The sequence below is a fragment of the Anguilla anguilla genome, chromosome 5, assembly GCF_013347855.1.
Source record: "Anguilla anguilla isolate fAngAng1 chromosome 5, fAngAng1.pri, whole genome shotgun sequence".
Taxonomy (NCBI): Eukaryota; Metazoa; Chordata; class Actinopteri; order Anguilliformes; family Anguillidae; genus Anguilla; species Anguilla anguilla.
This window is the reverse complement of record NC_049205.1, coordinates 57,421,924-57,447,977: the sequence shown is the minus strand read 5'-3', so window position 1 is coordinate 57,447,977 and position 26,054 is coordinate 57,421,924. Positions and strand designations below refer to the sequence as shown.

The 26,054-nt window shown below is 48.7% G+C and overlaps 2 protein-coding genes across 3 annotated transcripts in view; one reads left to right on the top strand and one right to left on the bottom strand.

Moving 5' to 3' along the window:
• The first annotated feature begins 95 nt into the window (after nt 1-95).
• ctu2 (cytosolic thiouridylase subunit 2 homolog (S. pombe)) lies at nt 96-7,594 on the top strand. Its single transcript, XM_035417463.1, has 15 exons — nt 96-435; nt 635-709; nt 1,109-1,187; nt 1,270-1,329; nt 1,588-1,648; nt 1,834-1,943; nt 2,576-2,898; nt 3,201-3,336; nt 3,426-3,557; nt 4,389-4,480; nt 4,701-4,801; nt 5,326-5,500; nt 5,773-5,839; nt 6,640-6,698; nt 7,216-7,594. The coding sequence occupies exons 1-15, from the start codon at nt 380-382 to the stop codon at nt 7,280-7,282; spliced, it is 1,593 nt and encodes a 530-aa protein (XP_035273354.1). The 5' UTR covers nt 96-379; the 3' UTR covers nt 7,283-7,594.
• Nucleotides 7,595-8,383: 789 nt separating this feature from the next.
• Nucleotides 8,384-26,054, bottom strand: part of piezo1 (piezo-type mechanosensitive ion channel component 1) — a 76,819-nt gene continuing 59,148 nt past the window's right edge. The window contains exons 26-51 of one of the 2 annotated variants that reach the window (XM_035417461.1): nt 25,713-25,809; nt 25,321-25,486; nt 22,406-22,495; nt 22,111-22,190; nt 21,399-21,473; nt 20,471-20,565; nt 20,151-20,247; nt 19,846-19,938; nt 19,546-19,718; nt 18,843-18,955; nt 18,481-18,651; nt 18,074-18,332; nt 17,446-17,634; nt 15,684-15,987; nt 15,383-15,518; nt 14,855-15,002; nt 14,219-14,433; nt 13,781-13,939; nt 13,504-13,651; nt 13,151-13,339; nt 12,538-12,630; nt 11,648-11,820; nt 11,158-11,280; nt 10,980-11,059; nt 10,300-10,495; nt 8,384-8,946 (exon numbers count right to left, since the gene is read on the bottom strand). In XM_035417461.1, coding sequence (XP_035273352.1) covers nt 8,688-8,946; nt 10,300-10,495; nt 10,980-11,059; nt 11,158-11,280; nt 11,648-11,820; nt 12,538-12,630; nt 13,151-13,339; nt 13,504-13,651; nt 13,781-13,939; nt 14,219-14,433; nt 14,855-15,002; nt 15,383-15,518; nt 15,684-15,987; nt 17,446-17,634; nt 18,074-18,332; nt 18,481-18,651; nt 18,843-18,955; nt 19,546-19,718; nt 19,846-19,938; nt 20,151-20,247; nt 20,471-20,565; nt 21,399-21,473; nt 22,111-22,190; nt 22,406-22,495; nt 25,321-25,486; nt 25,713-25,809 — 3,921 coding nt within the window. In that variant the 3' untranslated portion in view covers nt 8,384-8,687. The remainder of the gene's footprint in view (nt 8,947-10,299; nt 10,496-10,979; nt 11,060-11,157; nt 11,281-11,647; nt 11,821-12,537; nt 12,631-13,150; nt 13,340-13,503; nt 13,652-13,780; nt 13,940-14,218; nt 14,434-14,854; nt 15,003-15,382; nt 15,519-15,683; nt 15,988-17,445; nt 17,635-18,073; nt 18,333-18,480; nt 18,652-18,842; nt 18,956-19,545; nt 19,719-19,845; nt 19,939-20,150; nt 20,248-20,470; nt 20,566-21,398; nt 21,474-22,110; nt 22,191-22,405; nt 22,496-25,320; nt 25,487-25,712; nt 25,810-26,054) is intronic. The other variant, XM_035417462.1, reaches the window with a different exon arrangement.

Below are 26,054 nucleotides of genomic sequence, written 5' to 3'. Positions count from 1 at the left end.
AAAAAACATCAATTTATTGCAAACCTTGCGGTAAAAGTGTCGCCTGTATTGTACATATCCCCACTTCGTATACAACATAGGCTGCAGAAAAAAGCACAATCGTGGTTTTGTGGGAAGCAACGTCATCAAAAAGAGCGATGTTGCACGCGCCTGAGCAGAAGTGATCATCTGCCGAATGCAGCATGTCAACTAGCTAACCGGCTTATTTTACAGTGCTTGTCTAGATAATACATTAAAAGTACACAATTATGCACCTGTGTTAGAAATATATGTTAACGCTGTATGTAACACTAACTAACGAAGTTGTGTCATCAAGAAATTCAGATTATCTCTTGGGAAAACTTGAGTACTTTAACTAGCTAGCCTAGCATCACAGAGAATGTGTCAAGTGGATGAGGAATATAGCGACCAGCTGGAAAAGAGAACTGCACCAACGTAAGTAATATTATCCCATTTTCCAAGGCTAACATCGCTAGGGGGTCATTTTCCAATGCAGTATTGCATCAGTTGTGAAACATACTAATTATTAAACAGGGATAGTTTACCACAGCACATTATTATTGTTGCGGAACTAACTACCTAACCTGTCTCTCCACGCAAGTATTTTTAAATGACTTATCGGTTTCTGTCCCAGTGTGTTTCAGAAATGCGTGAAATGTAAAGACGGCACTGCTGTGTTGATCATCCGGGCTGGCGATGCCTTCTGCAGGTATGACATAAACAAATAAAAATAAATCGCTGTTCAGATCCATTATTCTACAATCCGAGCTTCTGTCAGGATTCATCTGAAAAAACCAATAGCTGCTTTAAGCCTTTGACGCTTTGGAAACTTCTTTTAAACATTTATATCAGATTGAAAATGTGAGAGCACTGTAACATTAACAGTCACGTGTAAACCTTACTTGGGTCGATGTGCTGTTCCAGAGATGATCGTCCAAGCTGTAACCCGACTTTCATTTCGTGAATGCTGCTGGGTTTTCAGATGTACAGCAGATTGTTCTAACTCAAAGGCAGCAGAGATGTCTTAATGGCTTAACCATGCTTTTTTGCACACACGGTTAACGAACAGCGTCATAACTGTTTCATCTGTCCCCGCCCTTGTTACTAGGTGCTGCTTTAAGGAGTACTTCATACACAAATTCCGAGCCATGCTGGGCAAGAACCGTCTCATCTTTCCCGGCGAGAAGGTGAGAGATCTACTTCCTGCATGTATGTTTTTGCACTGTTGGTATGCAGTTTATCACTGACACCCAGTGTCTCCTTATTTAGGTTCTCCTTGCCATATCTGGGGGACCAGCCTCCAGCTCCATGCTGTCACAAGTCCAAGAGGTAGTGCTGCTCTTTTTCTTTGTACATATGCATACAAAAAATACACACGAAGGACTTCAGATCCGTCATTAGATCCAAATCTAATGTATTAGATGCTTATCAGAAGCTGCTTTTAGCATTTCCTGTAGTTAATGCCAAGAGATCACTCTCTTGAAGAGTGCCAGTACAGTGCATGGTAAAATATTGCAATTCCAAGCTATGTCATATATCCGATAATGAAAATGATAATGACTAATTGATCGTGCTGATTTTTTTCAGGGTTTGAGCCAGGATGCACCAAAGAAGTTAAGATTTATTCCAGGAATCATCTACATAGATGGTAATCACCATGCTCTGTGATATTTTTTGTTATTTTTTATTTTTTAACTACACACAAGAGCTTGTTTTCAATTAATAGAAATAAGTCCACTGGATATAAAAGCTGGCCCAGCTAAGCAGATTGTGTTTAGCCTCCTCTTGTAATTTCCGCTGCATTGCTGATGGAGTTCTTTTACGTTTTAACAGAGGGTGGGGTTTGTGGTATGAGCTTGGAGGAACGTGATAGGTCGATAGCCCAACTGGAGTCCATATTCAGGGCCACGGGCTACCCTTTCCACATAGTCCGTCTGGAACAGGTAAGCTGTTAAATGTGACAGAGAGAATCTGTCATCAACTTCTGTACATGTTACAACTCTTTTTACTGTTTAACACAGTGGTACTGTGCTCTGTTTAGAAATTTTGCGTAAATGTGTGTAATAAATTTCCTTTTCTTCAACATTACTTTAATGGCCGCTGCAGTAGAAACAGCCTGTTTTTATTGTTCCTGCCATATGCATTATTCAGTGCTGTGTGTCTGTCGCACTGAGTTGGAGGAATTTAGATTCTAGCCTACAGAGGTGTATTTGCGGACAAATTCTGTAAACACAAAAAAAGAGTGTTGTACACACTCCTTTAGATGAGGTGCTAATATAAAAAAATCCATTAAAAAATTAACGTGCAACACTGCCCTGCAGTTTGACCAGTACCAGTGTGTTATAGTAAAAATATCTGTGAGTTAAAATGCTATGTCAGAGGCGTCCAATCTCCAAATCAGGCGTCTTCGTGTTGGGCTAAAAGAAAAACCTACACCCACACCGGCCATTTTTGGATAAGATTGGATACCCCTACTGTAAAAATAAGGTATCCACCCTGGGTGGAATATAGGAAATTTTGGGAGCCAAAGGAATGTGAAGGTGCTGTAACTCTCCGCTTTCTCTGGCTGTCCCAGGTGTTTGACCTGCCCACGTCAGTGCTGGAGGCTGTTCCTCCAGCTCCACAGAGGCCCGAAAGTGGCTACAAAGCAGCCGTGGACCAGTTCATCCAGAACGATAGAGCCAGGGGGTCGTGCTCTCCAGGCGAGGGGGGCGGGGAGCGGGCTGGGGAGCGGGACCCCGCCGTGTGGGATGCCCAGGTTGGGCTGTCCCGCCTGGAGACCCGGGATGCCCCAGACGGGACACCCCCGCCAGTGGTGCGGCACGGTGAGGACCTGGAGAGATTATTTTCCTCAATGAGGACTCTGACTGCCAAAGAGGACATGCTGCAGACACTGAGGTAGGGTGGGCATCATTTCTATACCATTAGATCTGTGCCTGTGTGTGTGTGTGCATGCATGCGTGCATGTGTGTGTGTGCGTGCATGCGTGAGTGAGTGTGTGTGAGTGAGTGAGTGAATGACAGCTCGTGCTCAGGCACAGGCTTGTCTGTGTGTGCGTTTAGGTTGTCTCGGTTATCAGAGGCTGTTGCAGTGCGGGTAATGGTGTTGGGGTGTTTTGTATTATGTTTGGGTAACAATTTTGGGAGTTTTACAGTTTATATGTATTGTATGGGTAACGGTGTTGGGGCATTTTTGGTCAGGCATCACCTCCTGGTGCACACGGCGAGGACCCAGGGCTACACCAAGGTGATGATGGGGGACAGCTGCTCTCGGCTGGCGGTGAAGTTGCTTAGCAACATTGCGCAGGGCAGGGGGGCGACGCTGGCCACGGACACGGTGAGGGGGGGGTCCTCCTTTTCCACACACCGCTTTCTTTTTTAAAGCCTAAAAAAATGCCAACCTCACCCCCGCTTCTCTGTGCCCAGGGGTTCTCCGATCCTCGCCACGGCGACGTCATCATCGTCCGTCCCATGAGAGACTACTCCTCCAAAGAAATCGCCTTCTACAACAAGATGTTCGGGGTCCCGTCTGTGTTCGTCCCAGGCCTGGACACCAAGGTAAGGGCTTTGCACACGGGGGGGTAATGCTCTTAATTAGCCCTATATATCAGGAGGAGCGTTCGGGAGGGAGGGGACCGGGGGTGATGAGATTGAGCCTTTTCCATTATGCTGATCGTCATTGTCGCTGTTCCATTTTCTCAAATCCTGTAATGGTGGCCTAGTGTTGTGTGTGAATAGCCCCACCCCGACCCCACCCAGCCCCGCCCAGCCCCAGCCCCGCCCCTCCCCGCCCCTGCCCCGTCTCGCCCCAGCCCCGCCCCACCCAGCCCCGCCCCAGCCCCGCCCCGCCCCTGCCCCTGCCCCACCCAGCCCCGCCCCGCCCCTGCCCCGTCTCGCCCCAGCCCCACCCAGCTCCAGCCGAGCACAGGCTCTTCGCTCTGGGTGTGTGTGGGAGCCCTCAGCCTCTGGGTGTGTGTGGGTGCCCTCAGCCTCTGGGTGTGTGTGGGTGCCCTCAGCCTCTGGGTGTGTGTGGGAGCCCTCAGCCTCTGGGTGTGTGTGGGAGCCCTCAGCCTCTGGGTGTGTGTGGGTGCCCTCAGCCTCTGGGTGTGTGTGGGTGCCCTCAGCCTCTGGGTGTGTGTGGGTGCCCTCAGCCTCTGGGTGTGTGTGGGAGCCCTCAGCCTCTGGGTGTGTGTGGGTGCCCTCAGCCTCTGGGTGTGTGTGGGTGCCCTCAGCCTCTGGGTGTGTGTGGGAGCCCTCAGCCTCTGGGTGTGTGTGGGTGCCCTCAGCCTGTCCAGGTGTGCTGCTTTGCGCAGGCTCGGTTTTTTCGGGATCGCGGTGTTTCCGCCTGTTTGTGACGCCAGGCGTGCGCCTCTCTCTCCCCCCCCACAGGCCTCAGACAAGGCCAGCATCCAGCTGCTGACGGAGAGCTTCGTCACCAAGCTACAGGCCGACTTCCCCTCCACCGTCAGCACCATCTACAGGTAACCGCTCACCTCCTACCCCCTGGTCAACTGGCTGAGCCCAGTTGTTTCTGAGCCCCTAACCTAAGACAATTTTCTAACACTATGTGATAGACAATAAAGTTTTTTGAATCTTGAATCTTTGGATGGTTCCTTCCCCTCTCCGCCGCAGCTGATGTGTGGTGCTGGGGTTGTGTGGCTGCTCTGGTAACCGATGTCGTTGCGTTGCGTTCTGCTCCAGGACCAGCGAGAAGCTGCGCGCGGCCCGTCCGTCCCAGAACGCGGGCTCGGAAACCTCCGCCAAGTGCCTGCTGTGCGTGTGCGCCGTGGACACTAAAGCAGGTGGGTAACAGCGCTGGACCGCTGCAGTCTGAGGTGCCTGAGCTTTCATTCTCTCACATAGGGGAGCATTAAAAAGAAAAAATTTTTCCATGAAATTCAGCACATTGCTTGCCTGGGTCCAGGCCTTTGGATCCTGCCCACTGCATGGAAATGGAGTGTGACGAGTCTGATATCAGGCTAGCACGTTGCTGCATGTTTACAGGAGTAAACCTGAACCAGGAAGACGGACTGGACAATTGCTAATTCAGGACTGGGGAGGGAAAATGGGGGGGGGGGGGGTTGATGTGAAGGAGAAAATAAAATCAGCTGAATGCTGTGTTCAATAAAATAACATACAATTAGATTAATAAGATATTCGTTTTTTAAAAAGCAAATGTCTGAAAGGTCCTTATCATGTACTGAAGGTCAGTTAAAGTGCCAAATTCATAGTTGTGGCCTTCATCGGGGCAGCTGTGGTGTTGAGCTGCACCTGCTCTGTTCTGAGCTCGCTGATACCTCACCCTCCCCCTCTCTGTGCTGAGCAGAGGAAGCTTCCGCCTTCCACGCCACGCTGGTCTCGGAGAGGCTGTCCCAGAAGCGGGTGCCCGGGGGGGCGCTCCCAGGCACATCGGCGCGGGACGACGCAGCCGGGCAGTGCTGCTCCTCCTCGGGGGGCGGGGGCTGCGGTGCCGGAGGAGGGGGCTGCTGCTCCCCCAACAGGTGTTTGGAATGCTAAACTGCCTAATCTCCATTAGATCCCTCTGGTTTAAGGCACTGCTAAGGAAGTGTATAACTAATATATATATATAGTAAATATGTAGCCCTTCTTTAAATTACAAATTAACGTTTGTGAACTTTTCTTTAATGCTGGTTGGCCCGGACGCGGTGGTAGTCAGAGATGTGTTTGGGTAGTGTGATGCTGTTCTTTTTTTGAGGGGGGTGGCGTGGACACCTGTTGGAACGTGCTGTTAATGCAGTGGTATCATTTTCAGGACCCCCACCACTACAGACCTGAAGAGTCTGCTGTGCTACAGCTGCAGACTTACTGTCAAAGACATGGTGAGTTTAGACCACGACCCCTTTCCAGGGGCAATCCACCAATCACATTCTGCAGAGGAAAGTCTGTGTGCAGGGTCTGCTGGCCTGTTGGGACTGAAGGAACGCAAGCTGGTTATCAGACACTGTGCTTGTGACACCTTAAAAGACACCTGGGGTTCTCCTGAATAATTAAAAAACAAAAACATATGGTTGTACATCCACATACCGAGTGTCCACTGTAAGTGTCCTTACAGTTTAGATTGCCTTTGAAATCCATCACCTTCCCATTAATTTCAAGTGTCTTTATACAGCTACTGAACAATAAAGCAAGGGTCAGATACTCTTTATATTCACTCAGTATTACTGGACAGCTCCAGGTTGAGAGCTTCCGGGGAGAAAAGGTGCCAGTCCAGAGACCTGTGAAAGTGTACCTTTGGGAGAGGGGGAGGGGTGTGAAAGTGTACCTGTGGGAGACGGGAGGGGTGTGAGGGCAGGGTTGGGGGAGGGGAGGGGTTCAAATTCCATTTCAGTTCAGTCGATTGTGGAAATGAACTGAAGCCCGGTCAGTTCATTGTGGATTTCCTCATAGAACATTCCGGGCTTTTTTTTTTTCGATTCGTGAATTGCATTTTCGGCTAATTGGCTGAACTGACCCGACTGAAATGGAGCTGACCCCAGCCCTGGGTGTGGGAGTGCGGGGCGGACCCCAGCCCTGGGTGTGGGAGTGCGGGGCGGACCCCAGCCCTGGGTGTGGGAGTGCGGGGCGGGGCGGGGCGGGGCGGGGCGTGTCGCTCGCTGAGTTCCCCGTGTTCCCTCCGCAGACCGCCGTGGACTTCCTGCCGCGGTACATCGTCTCCGAGGCGGAGCGCAGGAGCAGGAGGTGCGCGCCGCGCAACGCGGAGCTCCCCCTTCCTTTCTCTTCTTCCTTTCTTTCAAACGCACGTCACAAAACCATTCCTTCTGTCTCACATTGAGGAGAAAACACACTACAAAAAACTTACCCAAAACCATTCCACTCGACTCAAAAACTGCAGCCGCTTGCCTCGCCAAAACATTGATTCTGTTCAAAACAAAACCGAAACCCCTTGCTAAGCAAAATTTTTAAACCTGCCATACATTGAAACGACTCTACAGTTAGTATAGTACAGTATTACCAGCAAGCAAATTAGCTGTGTGTCAAGCATGTTGCTTAGCAAAGGCTTTGTTTAGTTAAAAAAACAGAAGACAAAGCTATGGTCTGCATTAAGGTGGACCGGTTAAACTTTGTCAAGTAGCACCTTGTAGGTTTGTTACCTCTTTGAATACCAGTGTTGCGTACATGAAGTGCTTGATCTTGTAAGCTGATGGTCATTTACAAAATGCAGAAACCGTTCAGCGTGCTGTCTGTTGTTGTTCAGGTCACGGATGAAGCAGGAGATCAGCGAGTTCCTGCTGGACGAGGAAGAGGACGAAGAAACGTGCTGACGACCGGAGGAGGCTGGAGGAACGTCCGAGCCGCACACAGGCCTCTAATCTCAGCCGCACATCAGCGTATGGCCGTTACCCCACAGCGCCTGGCCTGGCCCTGTCTGAAGCCCAGTGAGGTTGGGTCATTCTGGGGCCTTTTCAGCTAAACTACACAACTTCACCGCTGGTTTTTAATGGATTTTTTACACTCAAGAAAACTCTTTGGCTGTGAACGGCAAGGAACGAACTTCACGGGGAGCAGTTTTATTGGCGTTAATTTAATTTACCTTTTTAAATGAATTAATAAAGATCCAGCTACTTTGTAGAACACTGTGTTGGTGGGTGTGTTTTAGTCTTGAGTGCATCATTAAGTGAAATGAATCCTAAAAGACAAGGCGAGATACTTCAGACAAAATGCCTGTTGCTCATAAAAAACTAACTTGTGGTTTTTTTTGCTCAGGAATACCAACTGTCATTTATTTTTTTTTTGCAAATGAACAGTACACCCAATGTCTGAACCGAATCATTAACATTTAAGAATATCTTTGTCTGCATTCCTCTACAGCCTAAAAATGACTGCAGTTTGGGAATTCCAGCAAGGCTGTAATTTCTTTAGAGAGCATGTAAAAATAAATAATTTGTATAAAGTACAGCCAAAAAAAAAAAAAGATGATTTGAAGTGAGGGTGCATATCGGTGATTGTAGTGGTGACTACCATACATAGAGATTTCAGAAAAATAAGGCAGATTTTTTTTTTCCTTTGTAAAAATAATTTTGAAATGGTTCACAGAAGAATTCAAGTCATCGTCTCACTGCAGTCAGTAAGTAAGCCCGTAACCACGTACAGTATTAACATAGAAAAAAGCCACTTCCACGCCATCGGACTGCATGTCGGTCTGAACAGCCATGGTTCTGCTTGGGATTGTCATCGCACTTTGTCCCCTCACAGAAACCACTGGGTACTTGTCCAAGTCTTGTGGCAGCTGGCAGACTCGATGCAGTGGGGGGGTGGGGGGGGGGGGGGTTACCTCCCCTGAGGTAACCTTCTGGGGCCGCCATGCGAGAGAGTGCTGATAGGTGGGGTGAAAGGGAACCCGAAAGACCCGGACTGGGGGCCTCGAACAAACCGGCAAGGGGCTCTGCGGGCTCAAACCCGGGTAAGAGCGCAGTTTGCCCCGCAGTCGGATTCGGTCAGCCTGCTGCGGTCGCAACAGCCAGCGTGTGCCATGTGTCGACAAAACGTCACCTCCCTCTCCCCCTCTCCCTCCCCCTGCCCCTACCCAATTGCTTGAGTTCATTCAGCCGAGACATGGGGTAGCAGCCACTGGGAGCCATCAGCCAATGGGAGCTTGGGGGGAGGGTAAAAGACTCCTCCCACCGATCCGGTGGAGAGGGGGCGTGGCCAGTCGGCTGGAGTCTCCTCTTAGTCTTCAGAGTCTTTGCTCCTGGTCCACTTGATCATGGTCTCGGGGGAGCGGTAGAGGAAGATGAGCTTGGAGAAGAGCTCCTCCTCCAGCTCCAGCTCCCCGGTCTCCCGCACCAGGAAGATGTCGGTGCACAGCTTGAGGATGCGGTCCACGCACGGCAGCTCCTCGAACATGATGGAGTGCGAGACCTCGCTGAAGAAGCCCCGCACGAACTTCCCGATCACCAGCACCACGGACACGTACAGACCCATGATCCTGCAGGCGAAAGGGCCGTCACTCTAGGCTTCATTCTATGGTATTTACACTCATGTCAGTCACTCGAGGCTTCATTCTATGGTATTTACACTCAGGTCAATCACTCTAGGCTTCATTCTATGGTATTTACACTCAGGTCAGTCGCTCCAGGCTTCATTCTATGGTATTTACACTCAGGTCAGTCGCTCCAGGCTTCATTCTATGGTATTTACACTCAGGTCATTCGCTCTAGGCTTCATTCTATGGTATTTACACTCAGGTCAGTCGCTCTAGGCTTCATTCTATGGTATTTACACTCAGGTCAGTTGCTCTAGGCTTCATTCTTTGGTATTTACACTCAGGTCAGTCACTCTAGGCTTCATTCTATGGTATTTACACTCAGGTCAGTCACTCTAGGCTTCATTCTATGGTATTTACACTCAGGTCAGTCGCTCTAGGCTTCATTCTATGGTATTTACACTCAGGTCAGTCACTCTAGGCTTCATTCTATGGTATTTACACTCAGGTCAGTCGCTCTAGGCTTCATTCTATGGTATTTACACTCAGGTCAGTCGCTCTAGGCTTCATTCTTTGGTATTTACACTCAGGTCAGTCACTCTAGGCTTCATTCTTTGGTATTTACACTCAGGTCAGTCACTCTAGGCTTCATTCTATGGTATTTACACTCAGGTCAGTCACTCTAGGATTCATTCTATGGCATTCACAATCAGATCAGACACTCTAGGTTTCATTCTATGGTATTTACGCTCAGATCACAGCACGTGGGATATTGGGGGATATTTAGCTGGGAGGCTTAAAAACAATCGCTTTTAACTGACCTTCACCAAGGTCGGTGGTTTCAGCAAGTCATTTACCTCTGTTTTCCTTCTAATTCCAATGTGCATTTAAACCGGCTATTTTAAATTTCCCCAGATTGTTGAATTGGTAAAAAAAAAAAAAAAACCTTAGTTTTGCATTTTTATGAAGTCAAGTAACTTCATTTCAGCGTGCACATTGCTCATTGGCATTGGGCAGGTTGCACTAAATTGGAAACTGCTGTTGTCAAGTCGCTAATGAAAAAGCAGGCACAGAGGACATTCAATTTCACAAAATGGAGATGTGGCTTGAATGTTTGATTTACATTGACAGTTTCAATCCTGTTTCACTTGAGAAATTTTTGAAGTGGAAAATACAGTGCCCATATTACCAGCACTAAGACACCTTATTTTTACTTATCAAGGTCTTGATTGAAGACCACGACTAGTTAATTAGCAGAATCAGCGATGGGCTGAAACAAAAAAACCTGCACCCACACCGGCCCTTTTTCGGATTAAGACTGGACAGCCCCCCGCATTCGGGGGTCCCGGCCCGTACCCGTATCCGGCCAGAAAGCCCAGGCTGGGGGGGCTGACTTTGTCGCTGAAGATGACCATGGGCAGGTCGCCGCAGCCCTCTTTGGAGCGGTCGCAGTCGGCCACGCTGACGTCCCACCACTCCTGCACCCCGCTGCCGTCCAGGGCGCGGTCCTGCTTCAGGGACAGGGTCACGTTCTCGTAGCCCTCCTCGTCTCCTGCGGGGGGGACAGGGTAACGATGACGGTGAGGACCACGCCCCAAATTCCCTGCCCGCCTCTCTCTCTCTTCCCTCTCTCACGCTCACTCAATTTCCCGCTGCTCAGATGAGAAAACCCAATGAAATGTCCATCTCTCTCTCAGCCTCACCCTCACAGTTTCACTCCACAGTTTTAGATACAACAGGCTTAACTGGTTTTGTACAGATAAAACATGCTATGCTCATCCAAATAACATGCTATGTCCCTCTAAATATCATGCTATGTCCTTCTAAATATCATGCTATGTTCCTGTAAATATCATGCAATGTTCATCTAAATATCATGCTACATGTACGTTCATCCGAAATCCTGAGGAACTCAGGCTGGCACGAAGGTCTTGTGCATGCTTTATTAAGTCCTTACGTATGCACTATAAAGGCCTTACGCACGCTTCACAAAGGCCTTATGAATCTACTCTGGATCTTTCGCGCTCCGCCCTCACCGTCGTACAGCTGGCTGATGGGCTTCGCCTCCGCTCCGTTCGGGGCCCGGATGAAGTTCGGGAACATGTGCGGGATGAGCCTGCGAGTCAGAAGGCACAGAATGTCACACAGGGGGAGAGACGCTGGGGTTGCCATGACAGCGTGATGGTGGGCGGGCGGAGAGGCGGTACCACGTACACCGGCTTGGTGCGGTTCCCCACCAGCAGCGCGGCCAGGCCCTCCCGGACCGGACTGCCGGGCTCCAGCTCGATGGAGTGCGTGTCCAGGGCGTACTCCACTGTTCCCCCCTTTCCCAGGTCCCTGAGAAAGGACACAAACACGCACGTGCACACACACACACACACACATTCAGAAGCATGCACACACACATACGCACATTCACAAGCACGGACGTGCACACACACATACACAAACATAACATTATGATGTGCAACAGTAATACAAACCACCACAGGATCAGTAAAGATGCTTACAGGCAGTAAGAAATTAAAAAAATGAACTGTAACAAGGCTTTGAAAGCTTTATTTTATTTTGTTTGAATTAGTTTAATGAATAACTTCCAGTGAGGGCAAACTGTACAGATCAGCATTGAATTGTTTCTCTCTTCTTCATTTCTGGCACACAAAAACATACACACACACACACACACACACACACACACACAAACCTCTGGAGGTTCCAGTGTAAGCGCAGTGTCATGTCGCCGCGGTTACTCAGCAGCTCCTTGATGACCTTCCGCCGGCTCGGTGGGCTGATCCGCCACACGGACCCCGAGCTGCCCTCGATCCTGGCCGTCACGATGTCCTCATAACTGTACAGGCTGATGAACTGCATCGCCACCTGTGTACACACACACACACACACGCACACACACACGCATGCACACAAGCACACGCGCATGCACACAAAAACACACGCACACACACACGCATGCACACACGCATGCACACAAGCACACGCGCATGCACACACAAACACACGCACACACAAGCACACGCACACAAACACACACGCACAAAGACACATGCACGCACACACACACACACACAGACAGAGACACGCACAAGCATACATACAAACGCACACACACACACGCACCCCACAGAGTTGAGAGGGAAGGACAATACTCCACTGGTACAAAATAAATGCATAAATAAGATCTGGAGCTCCTGGCACTGCAGTGTTAAAGGAAATTCCTCACTCTCCACAGGGGAGGGAAAAAAGTGCATTATTCTGGCAGGAAAATTAATAGCTGCTCCTCACAAAGTGGAGAGACAGAGACAAAGCGCACACACATATAAACTTTATTACATTTTCCCTGTAGTATTTCTGCCAGCGGACGGATCTCTCCACTGCCTATAAAACGGCTATAAATAAAGTTTAATATCATTCATATTATTTTATGCGATTCATCATCCTGCTATGGATTGTCGGTTTGGCTTGTTTGTTTTCTCATCTTTTTAACTCGTAAATTGGGCATTTGCGATGTGTTGTAATATTGGCTGAAACTGATTGTTTTTTGGGAACACGACAGTGAGAGTCTGCGTCAGTACTTACGGCATTATTGGCAAACTGGGAGGCGAGGCTGTCGTATTCCTCTTCAGTGAAGGGCTGGATTGACTGCTGTTGGACGCTCATAGTGAACAGGGGCTGTGGACAATAACCCAAAAGACGGGTTCAAGGTCCGGTCAGCTCTCAGCCACTAACACACTCAGGCGCACAGTCACACACATATCCACTCAATCACACAATGACTCACTCAGACGACCACTCACTCATTCATCTGCTTACTCACTCACTAACACACTCATGCAGCAACACAGGCAGCCACTCACTAACACTTAGTCATACACACTCACTAACACACTCACTCATGTACACACTAACACACTCATTAAGTCACACATACATACATACACACACACACACACACACACACTCATGCACACATTCACTCCCTCTCAGTTTCGCTGTCAATCAAAATGTATTTTTTCTAGCACATTTTTACAGTTCCACAGAATTAACCAAGCCTTGCTGCATTCTGATGTAGGCTGGTGCAATAACACAAGCAGTAGAGTGATAGTAAACCTAGTTATGGATGAATTTCATAAATAATAATGAAACTACATTTTAAAAAGCAAAATGCAAGGGCACATTACCCATGACTTACCTCATAACCCCCCAGCTTGACCGCAACTGTTACATCAACTGGGTGGTTGACCACACCCACAACTGATCTGACCAATGAGATGAATAACAGCGGAAACCAGATGATGCAGATGAGGAAGAAGATGATGAGCCCTCCCATCCCATACTTCACAATCTTCTTCTTTTTCTGACCTCTAGGCTGTGGATATTTCTGAAGCAAACAAAAAAAAAACTGCTCAGCAAACAAGGCCATGACTAGATGGCTAAATGGATTCTAGGTGAAAGAACTGCGGAAAAGTTCATAGGGAAGGGTCGGAGGTCAAAGGTCAAAGGGCAGTGTCACAGGAGAGACCGAGAAGCAGCAGAAGGGCGCACCTTCTCCGTCTCCCGGCTGCACTTGATGATGAAGATGTTGGCGTAGATGTCCTCCACGCACATCCAGTCGGAGAGGGAGAGAGTGGTGTCGGTCCAGACCCAGTCCATCACGGCTCGAAGCTCCACCAAGAATGGAACCATCCGGAAGCTGGGGGAAAGGGTCCAGGAGGCACAGCCATGAGTCAGGGGAATCGCTCTGAAGCTACCGGGTGTGTCTCCCAAACACTTCCTACCCCACAGGATCAGCATTAGGGTGCACGCGGGCAGGGCGTCTTACCCTTGGAAGAGGAAGAGGTTGAGGTGGTTGTACTTCTTGGTGAGGAAGTTACCCAGGACGCGGGTTGGGTAGCCGCAGCGGATCTGATAGGCCGAGAGGGCGAAGTAGATGCACTTGACGAAGTACCAGATTTGGGCTACTGGGTTCTGACTGAACATTCTGAGAAGACAGGTCAAATGGCATGCTTTAAGGAAAAAAGGTCAACAACTGAACCAAAAATTTTCATAACTGAACATTCTAATGCTGATGTAACAATCGCTACTGGTAACTGAAAGACAGTTATAGAACAATAACTTAAAATTCTCAAAAAAAAATCTAAAATCCTACAGAACAGAAAATGCAGCTTACATTCATCAAGGTGGATGCAGCAAGAAACCCCACCACCCACCCCCACGCCACCTTCATCCACCCTCGCACTTGTCCCCTCCTCATCCTCACCGCTCAGTCACTGCCGGCAGGATGAAGAACATCCAGAAGTGGATGCCAAAGACCAGGACGACCTGGAAGAAGAGCTTGCCCAGGACGGTCTTGCGCAGGTAGAGGGCGCGGTCGATGATCATGGTGCTGAACTGGATGAGCAGCATCACCAGGAAGGCCTCGGGCACCTGGTCGTCAGACAGCGTGGAGGCGATGTCCACAGCAGCCGAGTGTTTCTGCAAGCCATGGGGGGGGGGGGGCGTGAGATCTGTCAGAGCTCTACAGCAAGGGCTTCTGCCCAAAAAACCTCCAAAAATAACCACCTTAGTTCTGATGAGATCCATTCTAACCAAAAATGGTTAGTATTTGACTCCATTATCCAACACCCACTACAGGCAGCTGCAGTTTCTAATTTTAACAAAATCAACTAATCAACCACTAGAGCCTATTTATATGGACATTGACTAGTAGAATCTCAAAGTGTACTGCTTGGTTCAAACTTGAACCCACGCTGGCCCTTTTTGGATGAGATTGAGGACCCCTGATCTGAACCAATGATTACATAATATTCAGGATCTGAGTAATTACATGTAGCTATTTATTAAAATAAATGAAAAGACGTAGGCTCGACGTAGACAGTGTCGAAGCGAGACTCACTCCAAAGGCCCAGTATCCGAAGACGACGACGATGAAGTCCACCACGTCCGCGAGGAACATTAGGACGTACACGTCGGTGGTGGGGCGGTACTCCGTGTGGAGGATGCCATGGAAGAACCCATATATAGGCCTGTAGATGCTACGCACCCTGAAATGGGAACAAAAACGCAGACTCGGAATCAGGATCTCCTCTTCAGTTAAGCTCTAAAACCATACAAACCCTGCCCTGATTTACGTAACAGAAGTACTGTATATGTACCAGGCCATGCAAACACAGTTATTGAACATCTGGGGACAGAAATGTATGGCCATATACTAAAACAGGAACATCTCATTGAATTTTAGACCCAACAAATAAAAATAAATGGCACGTTTGATAGCAGTAGCATGTAGCATGCTAGATAAATCATAACCGATTCTTTAGGTTCCAGCTGTAAAATGCACACAATATTGAAAAGAATCCAACACTGCGACCCCTGGGTGTTCGAACAGCCAGGCCAGCGCAGATGAAGCGGACCACACACTCACGTGGAGAGGAGCAGGAGCTTCGCTTTCTCTCCCAGAACCTTCATCTTCTGGCTCGCTGCTTTTCTCCGCTTGCCTCCCGTCTTCTTCTTCTTCTTCTTCTTTGTCTCCTTAGTGTCTTTGACCTCCGTGGAGGTTTCTTTTGGACATGGAATTTGGTTAAAAAAATAAAAATAAAAAATAAATAAAAATATATATAAGTAACATCCAAATAAATAAAATATATGTTTGTGTGCGTGTGTGTGTGTGTGTGTGTGTGTGTGTGCTCATGAGTCTGTGTGAGACATGCTCTATTCCTACACACCTTTATCGTGCTTCTTCCTCTTGCGCAATCGCAGCCAGCTCCTCCTCTTCCTCTCCCCAGTCTCCTCCTCCGCAGCGGGGGGAGGGTCACGGTCCTCGTCAGGTTCCGTCTCCTCGTCTTGGCTCGGTTTGGCTTCCTCCAGCTCGATGAGGGGGGGTCCAGGGACGGGCTGGGACTCCTGCCCCTCTGCTGCCCCCTCCCCAGCCCCCTCTGCAGCCCCCTCCCCAGCCCCCTTCGCAGCCCCCTCCCCTTGTCCGTCAGTCTTCTGGCCCAGGGGATCCTCGCGATCCCACAGACCATAGCGCTAAACAGACAGACAGATAAACAGACGGACAAACAGACAGACAGAGGCACCTTAGCACTGGCCATAAAACACACAGCACAAACCCTCCAGCATACCGCCACCCTCCAGATTTTTACACAATAATGAATTACATTCCAAAGCCACAGACCGTAGCTAAAGAATGCACATCCAAGGCTTCTCAAATGCTGCCGAGCCACAGAACAGAAGAAAAGGAAAGTTAGTTGATTAGCTGGATCAGCTGTCTTAAGTGTTAAAACAAGAACCTGCCCTCACACCACCCCTTTTTTGATAAGTCAGGACACCTCTGCTACAGATATCTACTGCAAAGCTGATCAGTACTAATATGTGTGTATTACAATAAAAACGGGGGGGATTTAAATCAAGCAGTTTCACAGACGTCCATTGAACTTTATCTTTAATTCATGAGGAACGCTAGAATGTAATTTAGTTTCGTTATTAAGGTTTAAAAAAAAAAAAGGAATTGTGAACGGTCATTCCTATTAATTTTATCGGGAATGTTTGCAATGTTAAACAAATCTATGCCACTTTTTTTCCAGAATATTCATAAAATGTGTCTGATACGTCCGTGACTTTTATTCAAGACTGAGCGATAACCTTCAGGGGACGCTGCCAGTAAATTTGTATGCGACAGGCCAGGAATGTTTCGGGCAGTAAATACGTTTTAAGGCTGTTTGGGGGGAAAATTCTCATCATAACGTTATCTCACAACAAAACGACAATATAACCGGAATGTTCCCTAGTGATCTTTGTTTATGTTTCTCCGCTTTATCTCAAAATTGGGAACACCCCAGATGTATTCCTCCCGCCACACACACATTGCCACAGCCCCGGTTATCAAATTCAGGAGAGAGAGAGAGAGAGCAGACGTGCGAACCATGTCAAGCCACCACTTCTTTTGTCAATATAGTCCACACATCAGGTCTAGCTTGCCCAAGTATGAGCTACAGCAGGCAATACTAGGCAATTATGGGCCTAGAGTGCCAGAGATGGTCCTTGGTTTTTGCTCCATCCAAACCCGTCACTATATAACTGGATTCATTTTAATTATCCAAGTTTAAAGAATGCGGGTTGTCCATGTGCTGGAGGCTCAGACTTTCAATAAATCATCAATGTTCTTGCTGTGAAGCTCAGACAGAAAACAATCCTGAAACATCACCGGTGCTCCAGGGCCAGGGTCGCCTAACCATGAGCTAGAGGAAGGTAATTCCGGTGCAAGCAGGCCATGTGGGTGCATGCTTGACCAGCAGGGGTCACTGGTGAGTGATGAGACAACAGGCCTCCAGCTGTCTGAATCCCCCCACCACCCCGCCCCCTCCCCCCCGCCCTGAATGACGCTACAGCCCAGCTGAGTGCTGCCCTGTGGGGCTGCTGGCTCTGTCACAGTCCTGAGTATTTAGCGTTAGCGTTAGCATTGGTGGGGCATGGACCCATGCGCACCTGGAGCAGCGAGCGGTGGAAGAACAGGACCAGCAGCTGGAGCAGGTCGTAGCGGATGTAGCGCTCGGTCTTCTCCAGCCCCAGGATGCGGGGAGGGAAGAAGGGCTTGTCCTCGTTCAGCTTGAGCTCGTAGGCGCTGTTCCAGGGGAAGAAGCCGAACTGGAAGAGGTACTTCACCACCACCATCACCTGCAGGCACACAACACTCAGGTATTCAGGAGTTTTGTACAGAGCTAATGCAAATGTTCTAACAGTCTGACAGGCCCTCAGGGGAATATAGTATTTCTTAATCGATGGATTAAAAATAAAGGATTTCAACCAAGAGTTGCCTTAACATAGGTGCTTAGGTCTGAATGTTTAAAACCATAGCCTTTGCTGGATGTTCTGCACAACAAAAGATACAATTAGTCCTTCGAGCTAAAGATGAAGGTCACCAGTACAGAACAAACACCGATTACTTCTCGAGGGGTGACGTCCCTTTCTTTGACCTAAAGTATGAAGCAAACTGGGTAAGCAAACCTCAACACTCAGCGATTACAGTGCCCTAGCAAAGCTGATCCCTAGGTTCTCTTTTGCTTCAGGGGAGAAACAATGGTCGCCCTTCAAGCAAGATCCTTCAGCGCCCCACCTCGGTGTAGACGATGACGGTCATCCAGAACCTCTTGGTGGGTCGGGGCACGGCCAACATGGCCCAGAGGAAGACGAGGATGGGCAGCACCAGCGAGATGACGGAGGCCGTCACCATGTTGTTGAGCACGATGATGAAGTAGCACACCAGCTCCGAGTGTGCCGCCAGCAGGTTGTAGAGGGCAAAGAGCAGCTTGAGGGCCCGGTTCTGAGAGGCGTAGAACTCCCGGCTCTGGGCCAGCTCCTCTATGTCCACCGGGCTGGACAACGGGCGACAGAAAACAACAACAAAAAAAACCATCATTGATATTCACAAGCAAGGAAGGGGAACGGTAAAGCCAAAGAGCCAAAGTGGAAAAAGAGCCATCTCTCTCTCTAGTGATCTGGAGGCTGTGATGTCACTGGTACCTGTCGGCCAGCAGCGCGCTGGCGGTCCTGAAATACTGGGAGCGCTGTCTGGACTGTGGTTCTGGCCCCGCCTCCACCTTCAGGTAAGGTCCTGGACAAAGGGCGGCGCCGCTGTGGCCGGAAGTCCCGGCTGTAGTCCTCTCTGGGTCTGTAGTATCCGGCTCCAAGCAACTGTGGAAGAATTAACACCATGTAAGGTTAATGAGCCAAGGCTGCATTGACATTCATTTACAAAAGCTGAGATGAGCCAATTCTCAAACACAGTGCCCTCTATGGTTAGAGTTCTATATTTATATCAGCCGAGTGCATCGGCACTGGAGACAGGAATGTAAGCGTGGATTGGCTCTGCCGCGTATGCCCACCGGGTGGCGCTGCTGCTGCTCTCAGGGGCCAGCTCATCCAGACAGATCTCTATGGTGGGGATCTCGGTCACCTGGGAATCCCGGTCACACTCCATGTTCTCTATAGGTGAGCGCTACAACGAGAAGAGCACGGCTTTGTTAAGACCTGGGAAACATTCCAATCGCTTATTTCATCTCATTGCCTCGGTCCTCGCGTGACCTGGAGGTCAATCGAGGTCTGTCATCTTTAAGGACATTCTGATCCATTAAACGCTCCTCGGAGGAGCGAGGAGCAAGGAGGATCCTGGAGGATGCTTGAGCAAGGAAACACAAGTGTATCCTTTGCGCAAGTATTTTTTTGGAAACGCGTGATATATAAATGATCAACCTGTGGATCCACCTCTCCACATTAGCTACATCTGTAATTGACAGGCAAAGGAATTCAATTTACCTAATACACGTTTCCAAATTTCCTCTGTCCTCATATCTTTCCCTCGCATCATTTCCTCACGTCCTCCATTGGGTGGAGCTAAGGAGTGAGGAAAGGACACGAGGAAAGTATGCAGGGAGGGGACTGGATAAGCCGCTGGAATGAGCCCCTTATGAGTCATCAACACTGATTTCCTCTCACAGATTTCCTTGGGGGCCAGAGAGCGAGCAGCAGCCAGTCTCCTGATCAGGGAGCAGCAGCCTGTCACCTGATCAGGGAGCAGCAGTACGTCACCTGATCCATGCTCCGGATGATGAAGTAGCGCTCGTTGCACAGCACGGTGGAGGTGTCCACGTACTGCTTAGTCAGCGTGTTCAGCCACTGGGTCAGGCCGTCCACCATGGCCAGGAAGAGCACCCACAAGAACCTCAGGATATCCAGTATTCTCTGCACAAAGTCCCTCCTCCCTGCATGCAAGGGCAGGAATGACATCACTGTATGAGGTCATCATAGAACATAGTGGTTAAATATTGGAGAAATGCTGTTGCCACACAGAGGAAAAAAATCATTCTCTTCTGACAATATGGCTGTTACCTGAACCACCTTTCTCCCCTGACTCTTCCTCTTCCTGTGTTGGAGATGCCTCAAATTTGAGCTCCTCTTCCTCACCTTCACCTGCCACAGCAGCTACACAGACACTAGAGTTAGACCCGGGGAAAGCAACTGTACCAAATATCACCAAAATAAATGTTTTTCACTGCTGTCTGTCTGACCAGCCTGGCCTGTCTGCCTGTCTGTCTGCCAGTCTGTCTGTCTGTCTGTCTGTCTGTCTGTCTGTCTGTCTGTCTGTCTGTCTGTCTGTCTGTCTGTCTGTCTGTCTGTCTGTCTGTCTGTCTGACCTGCTGCCTGGGAGCTGCGAAGCCGCTGCTCTTCCTTCCGTCGCTGTCGATCTTTCAGCGCCATCTTGGCATTGAACACCCAGGCCTGGTATGCCAACTGCGGGCACAGGATCAGAACATGTAAAAAAACATGTATCCCAAACAAAATACAAAACTGAAAGCCTGAACTGAAACAACCAGAAAGAAAGAAAAGACATTTTACAATATACATCTCATTTTAATTTCTCCAAAGCAGTTAGGCTGGGTGTAACAGGGTGTAACGGGATGTAACGGGTGTAGGGGGGGGGTGTCGGGGTGCATGGATGCGAGAATCTCCTCACCTGGAAGGCACTCTGTTTGTCTGGCTTCTGTTCTTCGGCCTCGTCCTCCTCCTCGCTGTCCGACTCAAACAGGTAATACTCCCCTGAGTGCAGCACTGCATTGCCGGAGACAGACAGACAGACAGGTGAGCAGACAGAACCACAAAGAGCAGTACGGACCCTAGCACCAGCACACTGAACTAACCTGTTACAGAACTGGTGTCCCGTTTGTGCGGGACGCTAGCAAGAACCGAGGAAACGAAAAGCATCCCCAGAAGGGCAGGGTGGTCACAGAACCCCAAAAACCCCCTTCCCCTCAGCACACAGCTGAGCAGCTCTGGAACTTAGCTGTATGCAAATCTGCATGGTGTGTGAGTTTCTCACTACAGGGGAAGTGATCGCATACACTCTCAGAGACACTGGACTGTATCCTAAACACAGACTGCAGAGTCCCATCAGGAACCAGGGAGTCGTAGATGTTGCTTGATTACAAGCAGAAAAGGCTGTACACCTACACATATTCACTCAAATTATCTGAAATAATCACCAGATCAGAAGTACATTACATGTGTTGTTATATCACACATGATTATGATATAATACTCCAAAAGGATGTACTGGATAATCGGTCAGATAAAGGAGAGATAATTGTGATGTCGGGTGAACTGTAGTTGTTCTCATGTTGATCCAGTCAATGTTTCTGTAACCGAGAGATGTATTCCTCTGGAGATGGAGGACATGACCATAAGACTGTGTGTGTGTGTGTGAGAGAGCACACACACACATGACCGTAAGACTGTGTGTGTGTGTGTGTGTGAGAGCACACACACACACAGACAGACAGACACACACACACACACACCACAGACAGACAGACAGACAGACAGACAGACACACACACACACACACACACACACACACGCACACTGGGCAGAGTGATGTCAGATACCTGTGGCATGGTCCAGCCACGGTCGCCACCACTTCTTTTTCTGCTTGGAGGTCTTTGTGCTCACGTCTGCTTCTGCTGAATGCAAGGAGAGGGCAGAGGCTTCAGTCCTGTACCATACGCATACATACACACACACACACACGCACGCACGCATACACACATACAGGCATACACACACTTGCACATGCACGCTGAGTGCTGTACAGAGTCTGAATAAGTAAGAGTGAATAATGGCATGTGCTGGTTCTGCCCAGAAACAGTACTCTTAACAGTGCTAAAATTCAGCATGCGGAGTGTTGATAACAAGTGTGCATTTGTGAGGCCTGTTTGCATAAACCAATAGCCTTCGCACCTGTTTCCGTTAGCCCCAAGAGCTAACGCTAAACTCAGAGAAACGGCGGTGTTCTATGCTGCTAAACAAGCGTGAATTTCCCTGTGAACCCCCCTGCTAACAGCAGCAGATAGCGCTCAATAAACGTAAACCTAAAACCGATCTTTCCGCACCTCAGAGATGAATTCCCAACTGAACTTCGAATTGCTTATGTGAAACGGCTCTCGAACACCTCTCCACCCACACAGTATTTCAACATAAAGAATAACAAAGACAAAATAAATTGTATTTTGTGGTCCCCCCCCCCCCTTCCCCATTTCGCTTGTATAAAATTGAACAGTCACAGTGCTCTGGAAGTCGGGGGGGGAGTGTGTATTATACCTGGCGGCTCCTCATCCTTGCTCTCAGAAGCCAGATGCCCCTCCCTCAGCTTTTTCTGCTTGGCTTGAATGCGCTCCATTCTGGAGAGGGAGAGAGAGAGAGAGAGAGAGGCGACCATGCCGCAACACGGCAGCCGTAAGTGGTGTCTTACCCCCCTGCCGCTCAAAATGAGTCAGAGTTTTTACGGAGTTTTGGAACATGTCGTTAACCCTTTACAGGCTGCCTGTGTGCTCGTATTCTCTGCGCGGTGGATTGAGAGAGGTGTACCGATCGAACCGTTTCCGGAGTTACTCACGATCTCTTCAGCTGAGAGAGGGACCTGGCTTCGACCTCCCGGTGGAACTTCATGCTCTTAACGATGCTGGCCTTGAAGAGCTCAAAGCCCCTGAGGAAATAATGCACAGAGGGTCAGAGTCAGCCATTACTGCAGCCCAGTGCTCTCTCACAGACACTAACACACTGCACACACCTAATCACACACACACACTAACACACTGCATACACCTAATCACACACACACACACACACACACACACACACACACACACACACACACTAACACACTGCATACACCTAATCACACACACACACTAACACACTGCATACACCTAATCACACACACACACACTAACACACTGCGTACACCTAATCACACACACACACTAACACACTGCGTACACCTAATCACACACACACACTAACACACTGCGTACACCTAATCACACACACACACTAACACACTGCATACACCTAATCACACACACACACACACACACACACTAACACACTGCATACACCTAATCACACACACACACTAACACACTGCATACACCTAATCACACACACACACTAACACACTGCATACACCTAATCACACACACACACTAACACACTGCATACACCTAATCACACACACACACACACACACACACACTAACACACTGCATACACCTAATCACACACACACACACACTAACACACTGCATACACCTAATCACACACACACACACACTAACACACTGCATACACCTAATCACACACTAACACACTGCGTACACCTAATCACACACACACACTAACACACTGCATACACCTAATCACACACACACACACACTAACACACTGCATACACCTAATCACACACACACACACACACACTAACACACTGCATACACCTAATCACACACACACACTAACACACTGCGTACACCTAATCACACACACACACACACACACTAACACACTGCATACACCTAATCACACACACACTAACACACTGCATACACCCAATCACACACACACACTGCATACACCTAATCACACACACACTAACACACTGCATACACCTAATCACACACACACACTAACACACTGCATACACCCAATCACACACACACACTAACACACTGCATACACCTAATCACACACACACACACACACACACACTAACACACTCCATACACCCAATCACACACACACACACTGCATACACCTAATCACACACACACACTAACACACTGCATACACCTAATCACACACACACACACACACACACACTCCATACACCTAATCACACACACACACACACACACACACACTAACACACTGCATACACCTAATCACACACACACACTAACACACTGCATACACCCAATCACACACACACACTAACACACTGCATACACCTAATCACACACACACACTAACACACACACACACACACACACACACTAACACACTGCATACACCTAATCACACACACACACTAACACACACACACACACACACACACACGAACACACTGCATACACCTAATCACACACACACACTAACACACTGCATACACCCAATCACACACACACACTAACACACTGCATACACCTAATCACACACACACACTAACACACACACACACACACACACACACACACTAACACACTGCATACACCTAATCACACACACACACTAACACACACACACACACACACACACACACGAACACACTGCATACACCTAATCACACACACACTAACACACTGCATACACCTAATCACACACACACACTAACACACTGCAACACACCTAATCACTCTCTCACACACAAACATACACACACCTAATCACTCACACTAACACACTGCAACACACCTAATCACTCTCTCACACACACACATACACACACCTAATCACTCACACAAACACACTGCAACACACCTAATCACTCTCTCACACACACACATACACACACCTAATCACTCACACTAACACACTGCAACACACCTAATCACTCTCTCACACACAAACATACACACACCTAATCACTCACACAAACACACTGCAACACACCTAATCACTCTCTCACACACACACATACACACACCTAATCACTCACACTAACACACTGCAACACACCTAATCACTCTCTCACACACACACATACACACACCTAATCACTCACACAAACACACTGCAACACAACTAATCACTCTCTCTCTCTCTCTCTCTCACACACACACACACACACACACACACCTAATCACTCACATACACACACACAGACCTAATTACTCACAAACACACACACACACACACACACACACACACACACACACCTAATCACTCACAAGCACACACACACACACACACCTAATCACTCACAAGCACACACACACACACACCTAATCACTCACAAGCACACACACACCTAACCACACACAGACACAAAATCATCCAGGCTGCTAAAAAACACACAACTTCATCAATCTTTGTAAACTTTCTCTTCTCAGATCTAGTAAAATGACAGTGAAATGAAAGCCAAATGCCCATGACTGCCAATGCCGATACCAAATGTTACTGCCCACACGCTGCAGACATGCCATATGGTCATGGATGGAAGGCATTAATCACAGGCCCCTCCACAGGTTCTGTAGACTACCCAGATGGTCAACTCCTGGATTTCTTCCACCCCCCACCCCCACTTCTTAATGGGAGGTTCCAGTCTGGTGGAGGGACTTTCCAGAGCTACATTACAGTACAGAACCATGCATTGCCACAGAACTGCACTTAGCCACGCCCCCCTCATGAATATGGATAAGCTTCGGTGATAGTGAGACCGTGAGTATGTGCAATGACATGAACATGGAATGTCTGGGGGGCCCAGGTAACCATGGCGACCCCACAGGAGGCGTGGCCAGGCCGCGTGTCACTCACCGGGACGCCTGGCGTGCCGAGGCCAGCAGGTCTGCAGTCACATGCAGGAAGTAGAAGCTGAGGAAGACTCTCCTCTGGAGCAGGAGGAAGAAAAAGCAGATTCCGTCCCAGATGATGCCCGCCTCCTCCACAGGCAGACTGCAGTCCTGACCGTCCATTGCACTGGCTGTAACACACACACACGTACACACACACACACACACACATACGCACATGCACAAACACACACACATACACATACACACAAACACACACACACACATACACACATTTATAAAACACACATTTATAAAAAACACACACATACAACTTTAATGTAAAAGCCAGCAAGTAGTCTTGTGACTGTGTGACAGGAAACGTCCTCCTGTACTTTTGAGAGGCGCTGTACTCACGGTCATAGTAGCCCTTGACAGTGCACGCCAAGCTAAAGAGCTGGATCACCCAGCAGAAACGAGCCTGCATCTGCTCCACGAACACACACGCCAGGATCTGAAGAGGACAGGAAACGCACGCACGCACGCACACACGCACACACACACACACACACTGTAACCATCACAATCACACTATGGTGTATGGTGAACTCAGTGAATACCAATATCTGACAGGGACAGTTGTAGAAAAATGCCCCAGACCTGTTCTCTCCAAAAATTTTGAAGTGAGGGCCACTGAACTTCATCCTAGCACTGAATAAGAACACCTGGAGATGGTATCTATCAGAGGTCTAGAGCGGG